Here is a 16,713-nt window from a genome sequence, read left to right as displayed (position 1 = left end):
CCGAGCAACAAGTTAATTATGAGGTGAATATTAGAGATGCACCAAGACAGTTTAAGAAATTTTTTTTATTTTCTTATGTCTCAGCCAGCCTTGGTAGATTTTGTTTCGTATTTTGGATCATTTATTTATTTTTCTCCATACTCTGACATGTTCTCTGAGCTTTTTTTTTTTTTTTTTTTTTGCTTTGGCCAAACACGTTCTCTATTTTGTAACCAAGTAATTTAAACTGAGACACATCTGTCCACAAAACTTCATGCCATAATTCCTGGTCTTTGTCTACATTCATTTTGGCAACTTTAGTTTGGCCTTCATGTTTTTCTTCAAGAGCAAAGGTTTAATTCATGCACATCTCCCATGAATCATAAACATGTGGAGTCATTTGTAAGGACTTCCTCTGTGGATTAGCGATAGGAAAAAGGCTGCTTTAGGCCTCTTGATGTCATTTAAGGGTTTTCAGAAATTTCTTATTGTTCCTCTGAGAGTCGGACTAGAGCCCTTTGGCAAATGTTTTACATGTATCCCACTTAGTAACTAATCTTTATACAGTGGGTTAATTTATAGTTATTTTTCTTAATGTATGTTTTTTGACTTAAATGTTCTTGCTGATAAAATTTTAATTAATTATCCATATTAACATAATCTCTTAAAACCTTTTTTTTTTTTCATAAATGTACCCTGTCCAGAAATGTCAGTCATGAAAAATGCTACATCCAGTTTGAAATGCCAATCCTGTTATACAGCTTTTTTTGTTTGTTTTTAAATATTAAGAAAACCATTAACAGTCAAGGTTTTCTCTCACGCATGGCATGACATTGCCTCTGCACCAAATGCAAGTATTAATAACCAGTCATACTAGAAAGGCAACAAATCCATTTTGAAAGCTGTTCTTGTATTGTTTTCTCATCTTCGGGAAGAACTGTGAATGATGTCGCCAGGTTAAAACGGCCACAGGATTCTGATCGGTGCATCTCTGTAGGGTTAGTGATGTCACTCTAAAAATAAAAATGTAAAAATAATCACTCGGGTAACTGAAAAAATTGAAAAGGATTGGATGTGTTTAAAAATAAAGATTGCAAAAGTGATACACACATACCTCCACACACACACCCGACACACCCCATCAGACTTAAAGAGAAGGCAACTCTTAGGCGTCTGGCCCTCCACCCAACATGCTTGTGACTATTTGGGCATGGTGGGAGCAAAACGAGCAAATATGACAAACGATCTTGCTCAACCCACCACCACCCTGGGAAGATCCACAAACAGCAGCAGAGGAGGGTCAGGTTAGGAGTTGACTGAGACTGCTTGGTGGTGGCCATCAGCTTAGTCAGGGTGTTTAAGGAAAAGGAAAAAGAAAAAAAAAAAAAAAAAAAGGTAGGTAGGTAGGCAGGGAGTGAGCGAGCGTCACACTGATGGGACATACCCTGGCGTTTAACAATAACCCAGAGGAGGATGCTCCCTGAGATGCACGAGTAATCAAGAGGACAGAAAAGGGAACATTATTTGGTCTTAAACAGGGCACACCATTTATATACGTTACCAGTGCAAATGAGAAATCTCTCACAGTGAATGAAATGTATCGTGTGACCCAGCACTCAGACATCTGAAGCAGATTTGCAACACAAATTGAATGTTAAGGCATCAACTGTCATGCTTAGCTTGCTGCAGTACACAGGGAAGTCTCAGGTGTCTAACATATGGAAAAAGTCAGGAGTGTAAATACATGTGAGAGAGAGAGAGAAAGAGCGCGTGTTCGATGTCACTGTACCCTCTGTTCGAGAGCAGTCTGCGTCTGCTGCCTCAGCAGCGTCTTCAGCGGTCCGGCCTCCTTCCCTGCACTGCCACCGCTGCCCATCCCTGGTTACAGAAAGCAAACTGGATTCAGTTTTCACACAACACACGTCTGAGCACACCTGAAAGCAAACCAAGCTGCCAGGTGATTACTGCAGAGTAGCAATACTGATTTTATAACAAATGTGTTTTTCTTTTACTGCTTTACAGAAAGTTCTGGGCATGCTGGGGTGTCGTTTCTGATCGGGCAGGATCTGTTTGTGGCCTGTAGCCGTTGCCGACCCATTTCTATTAGTAACTTAAGGAAACACAGCAGTCCTACTATACCGGAGGCTGCCAGCAGCAGGTCCTCAGTGAAGGACACGCTCTTTCTCAGCAAGGCAGAGTCTGAGTGGGTGAAGGAGGGGATGGGCGGGGTGGTCGCTCTGCAGCCAGAGCTGTGACCACGGCCCACAGAGCCCGAGCCAGGAAGGGACAATGAGTCTGCAGAGAGGACGGGGGAGCTGGGGCAGAGGAAGATCCCTGGCCTGCGTCTCCCTGACTGGGACTCGTCTATCCAGCAGAAAGAAAAAAAAAAGATGGAGGGGTGCACAGAGAAAAACAGATGCAGTGAGAAAGAACAGAGAGAGGAATGATAGAGGGTGGAGGCATAACAACAGACCATGGCAGGAAAAAGTGAAAATATGGAGAGAAAGAGAAAGAAAGAGAGAGAAATGAAACATGAAAGGATGCCATAGGTCCTAAACTGGGGCACTAGACTAGACTAGGAACCACTGACCTGATTAGGTGGATCAGTAAAAATCATGACTGGGCTTGTCCAGTTTCATAGAAGTCAATACAGGGTTCTTTTTTTTAAATCAATTATAAACTAGAGATTTCAATTCAAACTTTAGTGACATCTGAAATTAGAAGAGAATTAACAAAAAAAATTACTGCAATCAGGTAAAAATTCCAATTGAAATAAAAAACAGATTACTGATTCATCTATAAAGATCTATAATTCCAGTATTCTCTGCAGTGGCAGTGGGACTGAGAACAGAAAATGATGAAACTGGAACAATGATACATTTAGGCCTTGAAATATTTGGACATTGACATAAATACGTTCTGGGGATAATGACTATAGTATTTAAATTTAAGTAGGGAGCTTTAAATTAGGACTATTAGTAACTAATATAAATAATCAGTTGAACATACAGAACTATTTAAATTATGTAGTTCTAGGTTAAGTACTAAAATCTGAGAAAAATGCTCTGACAAGTGCAGATTGTTTCTTTATTTCTTAACAGTTAAAGCAGTTTTAGGGTATTCCTGGTTTAGAATTAGCATAACAGTGCTAATAATAATCCCACATCTCCAAAAGAAAAAAAAAAGAAAATAACCTAAAGAAAATCTCAATTTATGTTATATTTAAAAACGTGATTTTTCCTACGGTTGTTTTGTCTTTTTTATGTCTGAATTATTCAAGACCAATATCATTAATAATTGGATGTCCAAATATATCTGGGTCAAAGTGAATACTAACTGAGGACAAAGACGAAACTGAGCAAGAAAGACGAAGTAGTAACAGAGGAGAAAGAATTAGGAAAATAATAAAAAGAGGAGGAATGAACACTGAAAGACTGCTGGTCCACTCCTGCAGGGTCTGGAGGCAGCTGTGGTGAGAGGGTTCATCAGACTAACTGCTGTGAATCAATTGATCATGTAATTAACTGAATAGCATCCGAGCTGGTATAACATCTGATGGTATTATTACCTTAGTAAAATACCACGGTCTGATGTGCTCACCGCAGTTAAAAAATATTGTTTTATTCTTATTTGAAAAATGAAAAATAAATCAAAAGTATTACTTATATTACTGTAAATTTATATCTTATATTGCGACATTAGAACTCTTAACTTAATAATAATAACAATATTAACAATAATATTTTGACATATAAAAAGAACATGTACTAACTTTTCCCATTTCATGTTTTTAGAATATATATATATATATATATATATATATATATATATATATATATATATATATATATATATATATAAAAAACCCGGCCTCAAATTTTAAGAGAAAATAAAACATATTGCTAAACGTCAGAAAGAAAGGAGGATGTAAAAATATGATTTTGAAACTGGTGCACACAGTAGAAATCCAGAAATACCACTAGCTTGTTCCAAGGTAAACCTGTTTATTGCTCAGTCTGGTATTCAGTGTTTTTGGAATTCAGTGAGCTTGACCTGGGCTGTTTATTTTGCCATCAGACATCCAAGCTCATAATTACCTTAGAGATAATAATGGTTGACCCTCTAATGGTAGCAAAGCCATGACTGACTGTGGTTTTTGCAACTAAAAAACATTTCCGCAGTCAAAAAGTTGTATTTTTTTTTTTTGTCCTAATTTTTGATTGTGTCTGAACCGTACTAAATCCAGGAACTCAAGATGCTTTGAGGATAGATGGAGACCAACCAGCATATTCATTTAATAGTCTGAATGCAATGCATCCTGGGATTGCTCACCACTAAAATCTGCCTCTCAAGCAGCATTGTTACTTGGACAACGTTCAACTGCCAATAAAAGAAAATAATAGATTTGTAAACAGTAACTCTAGTCTACATCAACTAAATAGTTATCTTGAATAATCAGGAGATTTGTTTTTTCTTCAGTAAATTCCTTGTTGGATTGTTCCTAAACAGATAAAATGCATTCTCTCACGAGTCAGGATTTTATCAAGCAGTGGATAATGGGAGGCTTTCTGGGTGAGTTACATTCTATGTAGATTATAACAGTTATTTTTGGAGCCTGACTGAATCACTGCATTATATACTTTAACGTACCCCAGTGGATAAGACTATGTATGCCAGCAAGTTACTGCAATTCTAACATCCTTAGTGAATGCACAGTTAGGAAAACATGCGGCACATGATAATGTTCGTAGATGCCGTAACAGTGCTAATGTCTTACTGCTTGGGTTTGTTGACTTTACCACCTGACCAACACTTGACCTTTTAAAACATTTTTTTAAACTGCACTGAGCAGCTACTAGCAGCATTGAGAGCCTGAATGCCAGTTACTTAAATAATTAGGTATCTGCTGTTCTAGCAGATCTTTGCAATATCAATCTTGTGTACTATGACATTGTGATTTATTTTGCAGGACTTTCATCGTCTTGAAAAATGAGAAACTCCGGTTCAGATTTTCTGATCGGATTTTACCAACAGGGCAAAGGGTTGTTGTGAGGCTTTTCTACTTGCATCTTGATTAGCAAGGATGGACATGAAGACTAAACCTGAAGAGGGTTCACTACGTGGAAATATGAAAACATTGCACCATCTCCGGTGCTTCATAAAGGAAGTTTAAGGTAAAACGCTACATTCGAGTGCTTTTGTTCATTCTGACCTTGCTATACCTTGGAACTGGAATCGGGCACAAGTTTAATGGCCGCCGATGAGATAGTTAAAAGTCAAATCACAAACAGCCCTCTCGTGAGACACAGTGCTTCTAACACCACAAAATAAGTGGAGGAAAAGCTAAAACAGCGATCTGGTGCATCTTCACAATGCAGATACACTTTCCGTACAGCAAGACTGAAAGATACACCAGGCCACTGAGGACAAATGGGAAGCAGGGTATGGCTAAACAAACATTCACAACAAAATTCACAATAAAAAAAAGGGTTAAGAACAAAAAAAATCAAGTGTAAGCAAACATGGAATGAAATATGAATAAACAAAATAAACAAAAACCATCACCATAGCAGCACCAGGAGTTGGTGTTAGGAGTACAGAATGATGAGAATGAAGGAGGGGTATGGGCAGAGTGTTCTTACCCGTCTTGGGCGTCAAACTGAGGTCTGTGTCTGATGAAGAGGACTGACGGCTGCATGGCTTGGAGGGAGAGAAGGGGGGAGGAGAGGAGGAGGAGGTGGGGAGGTTTCGGAAAGGGGTGGGCGGGCCGGAGGACGAGGGCAGATCCTCACCAAATACCGGCCTGCCAGGAGAACATGACACACGCACACTCGTCAGTCACCGCCTCACCCTCGGAGCGTTCCTCTGTGTGTGATCATATGTGCAATGTCGCTCCTAAGCAGGGAAGGGGACTCTCTCTCTTAAAATGTGTGACATGTTTGCTTTGGGTGAGGTGTGTTCTCGATGTGCTATGGATGGCCGGGGAAAACTAAAAAGCAAGCAGAGAACTCACAAAGAAAGGCACGCAAACACACAACAATAAAAAGCAAGGTGGCAAAACACAAAAGAAGATTTAAAAAGAAAAAGAAAACAGGATGACAAGCCGAAGCATGTGTCCCGTTAGAGCGGAGCAAAGGTCAGGGGAATGTAGAGAAATAGCAGGCGCTTCCACTGAAAACCAATAAGATGCTGCTGTTCAAGATGAACAATTGAAAAACAAAAAAAAAAAAAGTCACTAGGGTCATTTATCAAATGAAGGCCCTATTTTGCCTTTTGTTGGGACCGATCTATCCTGTGAAGTGCTCTCATTTAAAATATAAAATTCCTTTTTTTTCTTCTTTTTTTTAAAATAATCAGAAACACTTTTACTTAAATTTTGTCTTGTTCCTGTGAACTGCTTTCCTTCGCTGCCTCTGCGTACCAGTGAAGATGAGTGTGGGAACAGAGACAGAGAAGTTCTGGGACAGCCTCTGGGAGCTGCAGGCTGAATGCACTGGACTGTTGTGGGTGGAGCGACATCCATGGGCAAGGGGAGACCTGGGCCGATCAGCACACAGACAGAGAGAAAGACAAAAAGAGAAAGAAGGACGCGAGACCGATTTGGACATAGGTGAGAAATGTCCCAATCCAAATGTGGGCAGAGAGAAGGGTAAAAGAAGCGCACACAAGAACCAGCACAACACTGCAGTTGAGGAAAAAAAAAAAAAAAAGGTCAAAAGGTAATGAAAAGCAAGGAAGAAAGTAGCTTACCCCACTGAAACAGACACTGTTTTCTAACTTAGTCATGTAAAAGCAACAAGTAAGTCATGCACAGCACTCATCTTTGCTATGAGTATAGCAGAAAATGGCCAAAACAAACTCTTCTTATTAAAAGCATTATTTTAAAATATCTCTATTCCTCCAGTACTAATATTAAGTTGGGTAAACGGCAAATTTCATCCTGAAAATCAGTTTCTTTATTATTTTTTGAAAATAGAATGTGTGCAATGGAGTATGTGACTGCTTAGAGACAACACAGAAATGGATGGAGTAAAAACTGTATGTTGGACAAGTTGGTTGTTTAAAAAAAAAAAAAAAAAGTTCCTAAGGTAAGAAAGTGTGTTGCATTTAATTTTATATTTCCTATTAAAAAATGTTTTTAAAAAGAGCATCACTTCTGCCCGTTGATCAAAATCAAGTGAATAAATTATTGATCAAATGTTTCTGATTCATGTTCTGATTTATGTTCTTACAACTACCAGGTGGACAGCAATACCTTAAAGTGACGTTTTGGTCCACTCCATACCACAAGATGTGGCGTCCTTCCAACATTTTTTCTTTTTATTTGTCTTTTGTTTTTGTTTTTTCCCATGCTGACAGCTAAACCTCTGTAATACAGATTAATCATCACGAGAAAAACACAGACAAATTATGTGAAGAAAATTGAGAAATGTGTCATTTTTCTAGTAATATATTGCTTTTTTTTAAATCAAGATTGATCAATTATGTTGGAGATATTTTAAGTACAAGTGACCTTGAGTTTCCTTTCACAGATTATGCACTATTTTAGACAGACAATTGTGAAAGTTTTTGATTTTGATGATTTCAAAAGTTTATTTTTTTTAGTTCACCAATCAGAGTTGATCAAAGGAAAATGGTCCATTACAATCTCAATTTGGCTGATGGCGGCACCTCTAATTTAAGCTAATGAAAAGTTGGCCAAAACTTTTGCAACATTTTTCCTCCCAAACAATGAAATTCTGACAAGCAGATTAGGCGAAAATCATACATTAAAACAAATACACCAACATTTCTGACTAGATGAACTGAAACAAAGATGAAATCTTTAATATTTGTTAATAAAGGTTTTAAAATGGTCTAGTTACTCCATTGTTAATGCATCCATTATAGTAAATGGTGAAATACTGACGTAATCAACACTTCTATGACTTAACAAAGTCGCAGAAATATTCCTTTTTTTACTTTTGTTTTTATATTGCTCAGACTACAACCCTCACCAAAAACCGTTAAATCTGTATATTATCGGTATAATCATTACCAGAAGATATTCTTGTATCTCATCATTACATTCACAAATCTACAGTATCGATGAAAATCAGAAGCACGCATGCACTCAAGTGTAGCTGAGCCAGAGGAAGCTAGATGACAAACCACTAGCCAAGAGAATAAGACAATCAGAACCAGACGTAGACAGAACAGTGTTAAAAGCAGAGCCAAACACATGCGCTAAATATTGATCACTGTAATGAGCACTGAAACATGCAGGAGCAGAGCAGAATGCCAAGCAAAAGCAGATTAAAGGAGAGGACGAGGTGAGAGGGGCAGGGGCTGGGGATGGCTTTATGTGTAGTGTGCATGTGTGTGTCTCAGGTTATGTTCTGCACCATTATTTCCAGAATGCAATATAAAAGACACAACACACGTAAAATATAAAGGGGAGTCCTTAATACTGAGACACACACAGGGCTGTAAAAAGGACAATTAAAAAAATAAATAAATAAAAAAAGCATTCGGTACATTCTGTCCACATGGTCTCCCTCTCATGCGCACACAGCCCGTCGTCATTCTCACAAACTTGATCTGCAGAACGATCTGCACATAGACAGAGGTAAGGTCCATGCCCGTGTTCTGGGTTTATACTCACTCCTTTCCATCTTTAGACGGGGAGTTGCAGGCGTTAGAAGCAGGTGCTGTGTTAGGGTGCGTGTGTGTGTTCACGAGGCTTCCGGAGCTGTGTTTTTCCAGAGTGCAGGCGGTACCTATGGCCCGGACCACCAGGCCAGACTCCCCCTCCAAGTCAAAGCACTGCAGGTAGCCCACCACTGCATTCCCACCCATCTCCAGAACTTTAAGCCCTATTTTCCTCTGCAGCTCTCCTGAACAAGGGGGAAAACGCACGGTGATGTTAACAAATCCAAATTAGTCCTATTCCCAATCAAAGAGGATTAGTTTCAGGCTTTCGTACCAGACATGAGAGAAATGAGTCTCTGACGCGCTTCATTGGAAGCCCGAGGGGTTCTGATGCGGTCTATCCACTGGTACTCCGGGTCCTCGTTCACCACCAGTTCTTCTACAAACCCGTGCACCATGGCTGCTCGGTAACCCCGTGGAATAGATGTGGCTGGAGGTGGAATTTGGACAAAAAGAACGCTGAGAGAAAATGTGTTTCAATTCAAAGCTGCAATTCAGGTTTTAGCAGATTTCTAAGACTGACGGTGCTTAAAGCTCGCAGTCTCACTGCGTAAATAAATTACATCTTTAGATATCTTGTGACATAAAAAAACGTACTGCAGAAAAATTTGACCCCACAAGACGACTGCCTGAAACGGTTCAAGTCGTTGAAAAGCTCCACTTTTACAAGGACGTTGATTTCTCCTCTGATTCCTAATGAAAAATAACACAAACATTGTAACAAAGAAATAGCTCAAACTCTGGATTTATACGTTTCTCACACAGGTTTAGTTTTATACCATGTATGGTGTCGTAGATGGGGAACCAGCCAGAGATGACAGAGGCAGCTTCAGTACACAGCAAAGGATCAATGTCAATGTAAACTTTCCCTATGGCATCGTTAGCGCTGTATGTATCATGGTCCAACACTGTGATCTGCAACGGTTCATCCTGCAAGTCCTCATCATCAACCTGCACAGCGACAGATGGACAAGGAGAAGGAAGGAAACAAAAGTCAAGACGAAAACAAACAATTCAGATTCATAGAAGCTGTGTCGAGGACGTGATACATTTAGTCCGCCTTAATTGTGCATCTATTTTACCTCAAACTTGAACCATTCAGAGTTCCACTGTGGATTAAGGGACTTGGGAAAAACATCTGTTTTGAAGGTTGTATTTCCAAACTTGACCTGTAAAAATTAAAAGGGTAAGATATCTTTTAAAAGTCCAGTTAAGTAACTCTCTGCAACATTAAAGAAAACAAGCTTTGCTTAAATTAAAATAAAATGTACATATTATTTAATACTATTCCCAATATGTTTTTCTACAATACTCTAATTCTCTTTTATTTAAAATAAGAAGGATTTAATAAAACCAAATATTACTTAAAATATTTTACCTAAAAAGCATTACACACATGCTGCAGCTATTATTTTTAGAGTTACTGTTACAGAAAGAAACAAATATATAAAGCCCTGGAGTTTTATTCATGTGAGGAAAAAAAACAAAACAATGTATAAATAGCACCAGCAAACTATTTTTGGAACAGATCTTGTATTGCTCCATTGATATGTTAATGATCCAAATGCTAATTAGCTTACAGCTACTTTCCTACCTAATAGAAACAGATATCAATAATAAAGTTGTATGGTGATGGTAATTAATCAAAACGTAGCTTGGTAACAACTAACCAGGAAGTTAATTAAGTTATCAATTATTACAAGCATGCTTGAATCCCAATAAAGTTGTATATTTGAAACTGGGATTATAAAAATTTAGCCATAAGCAACTCTAAACAGGTAGGTTTTAAGTTGAGATTTAAAGGTACCCAGTGTTTCAGCTGTTTTACAGTTTTCTGCTGCTGTTTGGTATTGAATCACATGTTTTTAGAAAAGCATACCTAAAAAGCCAAAGTGTATTTGATGTGTCTTGAAATGCACCTTTCAAGATAATATTTTTTTCAGAATTATGTAATTTACTTTCAGCTTTCCAGATTATGCTTTTTGCCCCAGGGTGAATGTAGTTCTTCTGATTAGATTTTCCAGAAACAAAGTAGTATCTGCTCCAAAATGTATTTTGCTCGATTCCAAATAATTTCTAATGTGCATATGTTTCTACATACATTACTATTGTTTTTTCGAATAAAAAAAACAACAACATAAAACTGTTGTAGTGAAAGCATCATCTCTTACCTCAACAAAGGCATCCGTTAGATCACTTGCTCTGTCCATTACAGGCAAGTGGCGCCCTGCCACGATTTTGGCCTTTAATTTCCCAGGCATGGTTTAATTTGATCTGTATTGGTATGTGAATAACAACAATAAGTGCAAGCATAAACCTACAACTGACAAGTGAACTAACCAAGGCTGCTGTCATCAAATTAATGGTGGTAAACTGAAGATTAGCCATTACAAAACATTTGTAGTACATAGATACGTGTTCTCAATTTATAGCCTCATAAGTAAATAAGCTTACTTATCTCAGCAATTCCAAGAATGTAGTGTGACACACAATCGGAACGTGAATACCAAATTTCCCTATATAATCATGACAGCGCCGACAACTTAGCTAGATTATGTTAGCAAAACAGGCTAGCCTGAAACCCACTTAGGTTAACTTCATTGCAGTCAGAATCTCGTTAGCTCTGGTTACCTGATCGGCCATGTTTTTACGACCATCCCCTGCAGACCAACAACATATTTAACAAAACACCCTTCACACTCCCACCTCGAACAATAATATCCTTACCGGTGCTATAATGTAGAGAAGGAACAATTACAGCGGTAGCAGAGTCGTTTCACACGGACATTATTGATGTTGACAGTCCACCGTTCGCCTGACCTCCGTGTTTCTCCCATAACACGACACGTTAGTTCCCAGTCCCCCACGCAGGCAAGTGTTGGCTATATCCACTAGCATATATAATCATTCACATGGGTGTGTAAATTACGTTACATTTCAGTAGCGGCAACAATTTTACTTCAGGTTGCGATGACAACGGCTAGCATGACAGCTATCGTGATGAATGAGTTTTCAAAGGGTACCGTGTGCTGCTTTCACGTACGCCCCATAAAATCGTTCTTACAAATGTCACAATGGTACAAACATAGAATTATTATAATATGACGATGCAGTTATTTTATTTACACTTAAAATATGCGATCAGACGTCTTTCTTAACAGTCGATGCTAAGTTATGTTTTTATTTTCATATATCTTTGTCATCGTTAAAAGGTTTTGTAAAAAACTGTGTCCATGAAACGCAGCCTAAACGTTTGCAGAGGGCATGCGCAACAATCAGCAGACAAGGCAAAACGTTTTTGTGTATTTGTGAAAGACGTCTATAGAGCTTTGGAGTTGACGTCACAGGATATGACGTTTTCGTCGCTCGGCGCCATGTCAGGGGTCCACAGACCGAAACAAACTATTCAGAACACCGGTGTTTTCATTGTGTTACCAACCGCAGTAAAGTTGTTTTCAAGTTGGATACTGGATAAACTGAGCTCCACGGAGTAAGAGACGTTCAGCTCAAGGTTGATCCGATTTATGAACGCTAATTTCGGCCAGCTGTTCTTAAGTCTCCACAAGCGCTCAGGGTTTCACATAGCTGCTGTCAATTTCCGAACACTCCTGTGCATAAATGCTTTGTCTTGTGACCAACTGATACAAAAAAGTGGACATTCATGCTATTACACGAGGCACAATAACTTCTATTAAAATTTTAAGTCATATTCAATCATTTTAATATTAAATGTTTTCTTCAGTAGCTTCCAAATTGTGTCCCATTAACTCAATCTGCCTGAAATTGTTCTACTAAAGGTGAGTGTGCCTCATTGTATAGATGAGGCACACTCACCTTTACCACATTGGAACACCTTTTATATATATTTTTTTAGCTATTTCTGCAAATTTTTTTATTTTTCTTAGCTTGTAGGTCATGTAACCTATTAACTCAAAATCTGTGTACAATTATTCTATTAAACTATATAGATGAGGCATATTTTTATTCCATTTTGACCCATTTTTTATTTTTTAACCAGAATTATATATTTTTTTAAAATTCATCAAATGTATTACCTCAGATGATCATGATGTTCAATTGCATAAAATTCTAGGCCAGGATCAATTTTATTACATGTTCACTTCCCTGAAATATGTTAAATACAACAAATATTTATTAAAGTGTGGTCTATTTCATAAAATTTGTCACCTTTATTGTTTAATTACACATTAAATGTTTAAAGATGGGCTCTTTCATCTGGTTTGTGTCATGATGTGGCAGTGGACACAAATGCAGCAGGCAGTGGACTTACTTTATGTGGATGTAGAAACAAGGCTGATCTAACAATAAGAACTAAGGAACACAGAGCAAGAGAAACTAGAAGATCTAAACAAAGAAATAACCCAATTAGAATGACTAAAGAAAGATACAGACTCAGACGTGGAACAATAACTGAACCTATGGTGATCAAATTAAGAAATAAACATTACTAGAAACCCTGCAGGGAGGCTGAAATAAGAAATAACTAGAAGGATAAAATAGAATAGTCATTAAAGAAGGCTTGACATGGACTCAGACAAGGAAAAGCAATAATATTATTCTAACTACACTAAATACCATGAACCACTAAAGTGAATTGAAACACAAAGTTAATAAAATGAAAAGCAAAACAAACCCAAAAACCCAGTGTCTTGACAGATGTCTGATTATATAATTGTTTACTTTAATCACAAAAAATATTTAAAAATATAATCTCATTACATGTATGTTTATTATCTGAATATTTAAATATCAAATTGTTACTTAAAATGTGATTAATTTCTTCATGTTTACATGCAACTTGAAGTGCTTGAATCAAACGATTCATGGATGTTTAATACATTAAATTATTAAATGAGAGAACAGCCACTTCCAACTGTATTTCAACACAAATGGTTCCTGTTCCTCTTCAGAGTCTGCAGCCTTGCTGAGCTCCTCTCCTGGTTCCTTCCTCCTCAGCCTCTCCAACTTGCTCCTCTTCTGTTGCCTCTACTCTGTTTTCATTATTTACCTCTTCTGGGGTAAATAATGAAATCAGTCTCAGTAACCCGTTGATGGCTTTGCTGTATCGCCTCTTTAATTGACGCCCATGTCGGTCCGATGTTGTGTCGTTTACCTCGCAGTGACCCACATTCAGCACTGGACCGCAGTCAGGATTGAGCTCATCCATTTCATACGTCGGTTTGCCTTTAAGAGGACATATCAGAACACATCGCTATTAAAGCTGTAAATTTGATAACACTAGTAAAATAGTTTACTTCACAATAATGTAATAACCTCGATGTCCACTGACAAAACTCGCACTATGCTACATAAACAATATTAGCCCGAGCTAAACAACAGAAACTGAACGTAAGAACACTCGGACAAAATCATAGAACAAAATTATGACACAAAACCAACAAAGCAAATTTAGACACTCACCAGAAAGGAAATGTCTGGAGGAAACTTGTAGGTATCTGGGGATGTTGGAGAACGTGATATCAAGACGTGTCACCGCTGATATTAGGACATTCGTCTTCTTCTCGTTAGCACCGATAGCTTAGCCTCCTCACGTTGTTTCCAAGCAGGAAAATAGTGAAACCAAAGTCCGTCTTACATCCTTTTACCGTTTCAGTCATGTGATCGGACATTACAGACAATAACGTAGCAAGTTCGTACCAAAGCTAAATAATTTTAAGTAACTTGGATTGAAAAAAATCTGCGAGAGTTTTTTTATACTGCGAGACTGTTGTCTATGGACCCCTAAGATGGCGCTGATACCCCTCCGACTAGAGCAGTGACGTCACGCTCCAAAGCTCTATAGTGATTATTTACCTTAAAATGTGTGGTTTGTTTTTCATTGATTACTGTGTTGTCGACAATACCTTTTCCACATCATAAAAAACTACATTATTTTGTTTATTTCACTGTAGTAGTAAAAATGACAAACGATTTTCTTTAATTAAAGTAATATTAAATAAAAGTCAGTGATGGCTTTTTTTAAATTAATGAATTAAACCAATTTAAAACTGCTTATTGTATTTGCTCAAGTTAATAAGCATGTTTGATCTGAAACACTTATATGTGAGCAAAAAGCAAAAACTGAGGAAATCTGTAATTGATCTTGAATATTATTTTATGATGAATGCTGATGAATGCTGTGAGGACTGTGGTTGTACATGACAGGAAATATCACTAGAGATAATTACTGTGATATAAATACATGCTTAATACATGTCTCTTTTTATTATTTTAAATAAAGGAATAAAAATGAACATTGTACCAAAAAGTTGTATGGTAAAATAGATGTCACATGATTAATAATCTATGCCTCTACAAAACTACAAGCTTTTAAGAATTTGGAAAATGAAAATAAGAGGACTCATTCAGATTCTCTTGAAAAAAATGTTGCAAATGTACTTTTTGTGTCTTGTATGCAGCTGGGTCATAATAATCCTGCAAAATCTGCCAAAGATCTCACAGAAATAAATCATGGCTGAGGTGGCTCAAAGGCTCAACAAGTGCTGTAACAAAAAAAGTGAAAAGTGAACAAAAGACAGAAGAGATTTTGGGTCAATTTAAGTTTTAAAATAACATTTTAGAAATTAGAATTATTTTAAATGAATTTGTGAAGGAAGACGGCCCTTAGCTCATTAGCACTGTTGCTGTGGTATTTATATTTTCCTGTTTCAGCCCTTGGGACATGTTGCCCTGCATATTTTGTGTGTTCCTGCTCCAACACACCTCTTTCAAAGGAAAGAATTACCTCAACAACTTGTCAAGTTCAGCAGAGGCACTGCAAAGACCTGTTAATTCAAATAAGGCATGCTTGAGTTGAAATTAGCTCAAACATGCATGTTTAGAAGATTAGAATATTACATCATAATTTTAAAAGCATGTTTTATATTGACTTAGAGGTTTTTAATATCTAAAAGGTACTTTCAATCTGACAAATATTTTAATTTACTAAGATGTACTTGTGAGTCCTTCTTCTAAAATACTGTAGTTTTTAACTCATGCAAAAATGTCCTCTCTTCTGTTTCGTGCAGCTTCAGCAGGTTTATCCAGTTATTTATTGAGAGGGTGTGCCACGCTGCATAAAAGGCTGGCATTGTTCTAAAAAGCATAAAGTACACGAGTGCATGTCACATGTGACATTTGAAGTTGAGCACTACAAGTAGGAAGAGCAGCTGTGTTTGCCATTTCAGACATACATAATGTAGAAAACAATATTTTATGGTGGAATACATTTAGGTTTGGGGCAAATTTTTATTTTTTTATTTTTAAACAAACTAGGTGTAACCATAAATAAATTCCTATTTAGGAAAGAAACCTTGATTAGAAACTGGTTAAAACATTTCTCACTTAAAGTGAGATACAAAATAAAAGCTTCTCTTGATTTCAGGAAAAGATGACAGAATGTCATTGCATAATGTTTATTTTAATACCCTAGATTCTATTTTACTTCAATTTGAAAAATAACAGCTAATCTTTTGGAATCCTTTCATCTTTTCACTTAATGTCTTGCCAACAATCATTCCACACTAACTTTTAGTAGGTAAGCTCCATCAATTCTAACTGAAAATCCTGTTCGGAAACAGGATTGTAGACTTCCTGCCACAGGACATGTTGTCAGGCTCAACCTTACACTCCATCAGTTTGATCACAGGAGTCCATCAAGGATGTTTCCTGTGCTGTGTTGAAACATGACATACCAAATCAAGTACAAACCTACACATTTTTATGCATTTGATTTATAGCAAATGCCTGCAGATGGGTGACTTTTGCTTTCACTGTATTACTTTCTTGAGGAACTCCAAGACCCTACAGGAAATCCTTCCTGCCCACAGTCATCCTCGTCTGCAAAAACTAAAGAAATTTAATTTGCAAGAGCTCCGCCAACATCTAACTTCAATTTGGGGGTGCTAAAGCATATATGGAATGAACAAAATCAAGGTATCTCTACATCAACGAGAAACAGAACATGTAAAAGCTGTGAGGAAATATCAAGTCAAGGGCTCAGTGAAAGGTTACAGCATTGGG

General features: G+C 37.4%; 1 protein-coding gene and 1 long non-coding RNA gene across 7 annotated transcripts in view; both read right to left on the bottom strand.

Moving 5' to 3' along the window:
* Window positions 1-11,704, bottom strand: part of c2cd5 (C2 calcium dependent domain containing 5) — a 32,233-nt gene extending 20,529 nt beyond the window's left edge. For 4 of the 6 annotated variants that reach the window (XM_088006286.1, XM_088006287.1, XM_088006288.1 and 1 more), the window contains exons 1-9: window positions 11,398-11,701; window positions 10,842-10,944; window positions 9,753-9,839; window positions 9,450-9,621; window positions 9,268-9,363; window positions 8,945-9,100; window positions 8,624-8,855; window positions 5,622-5,782; window positions 1,769-1,857 (exon numbers count right to left, since the gene is read on the bottom strand). In XM_088006286.1, coding sequence (XP_087862412.1) covers window positions 1,769-1,857; window positions 5,622-5,782; window positions 8,624-8,855; window positions 8,945-9,100; window positions 9,268-9,363; window positions 9,450-9,621; window positions 9,753-9,839; window positions 10,842-10,931 — 1,083 coding nt within the window. In that variant the 5' untranslated portion in view covers window positions 10,932-10,944; window positions 11,398-11,701. Of the gene's footprint in view, window positions 1-1,768; window positions 1,858-2,118; window positions 2,344-5,621; window positions 5,783-8,623; window positions 8,856-8,944; window positions 9,101-9,267; window positions 9,364-9,449; window positions 9,622-9,752; window positions 9,840-10,841; window positions 10,945-11,397 lie in introns of all 6 variants that reach the window. The other 2 variants (XM_088006289.1, XM_014982853.2) reach the window with 2 other exon arrangements.
* Window positions 11,705-13,350: 1,646 nt separating this feature from the next.
* Window positions 13,351-14,484, bottom strand: LOC148158667 (uncharacterized). The gene is made up of 2 exons (XR_015763048.1): window positions 14,113-14,484; window positions 13,351-13,875 (listed from the first exon to the last, which is right to left on the bottom strand). It is a non-coding gene; the product is annotated as an uncharacterized LOC148158667 (long non-coding RNA).
* Between the last annotated feature and the right edge of the window lie 2,229 nt (window positions 14,485-16,713).

The sequence above is a fragment of the Poecilia mexicana genome, unplaced genomic scaffold (assembly GCF_051168715.1).
Source record: "Poecilia mexicana isolate PSO_F unplaced genomic scaffold, ASM5116871v1 scaffold_6, whole genome shotgun sequence".
NCBI classification, from domain to species: domain Eukaryota; kingdom Metazoa; phylum Chordata; class Actinopteri; order Cyprinodontiformes; family Poeciliidae; genus Poecilia; species Poecilia mexicana.
Note: the sequence above shows the minus strand (reverse complement) of the source record. Positions and strands in the feature narration are given on the sequence as shown.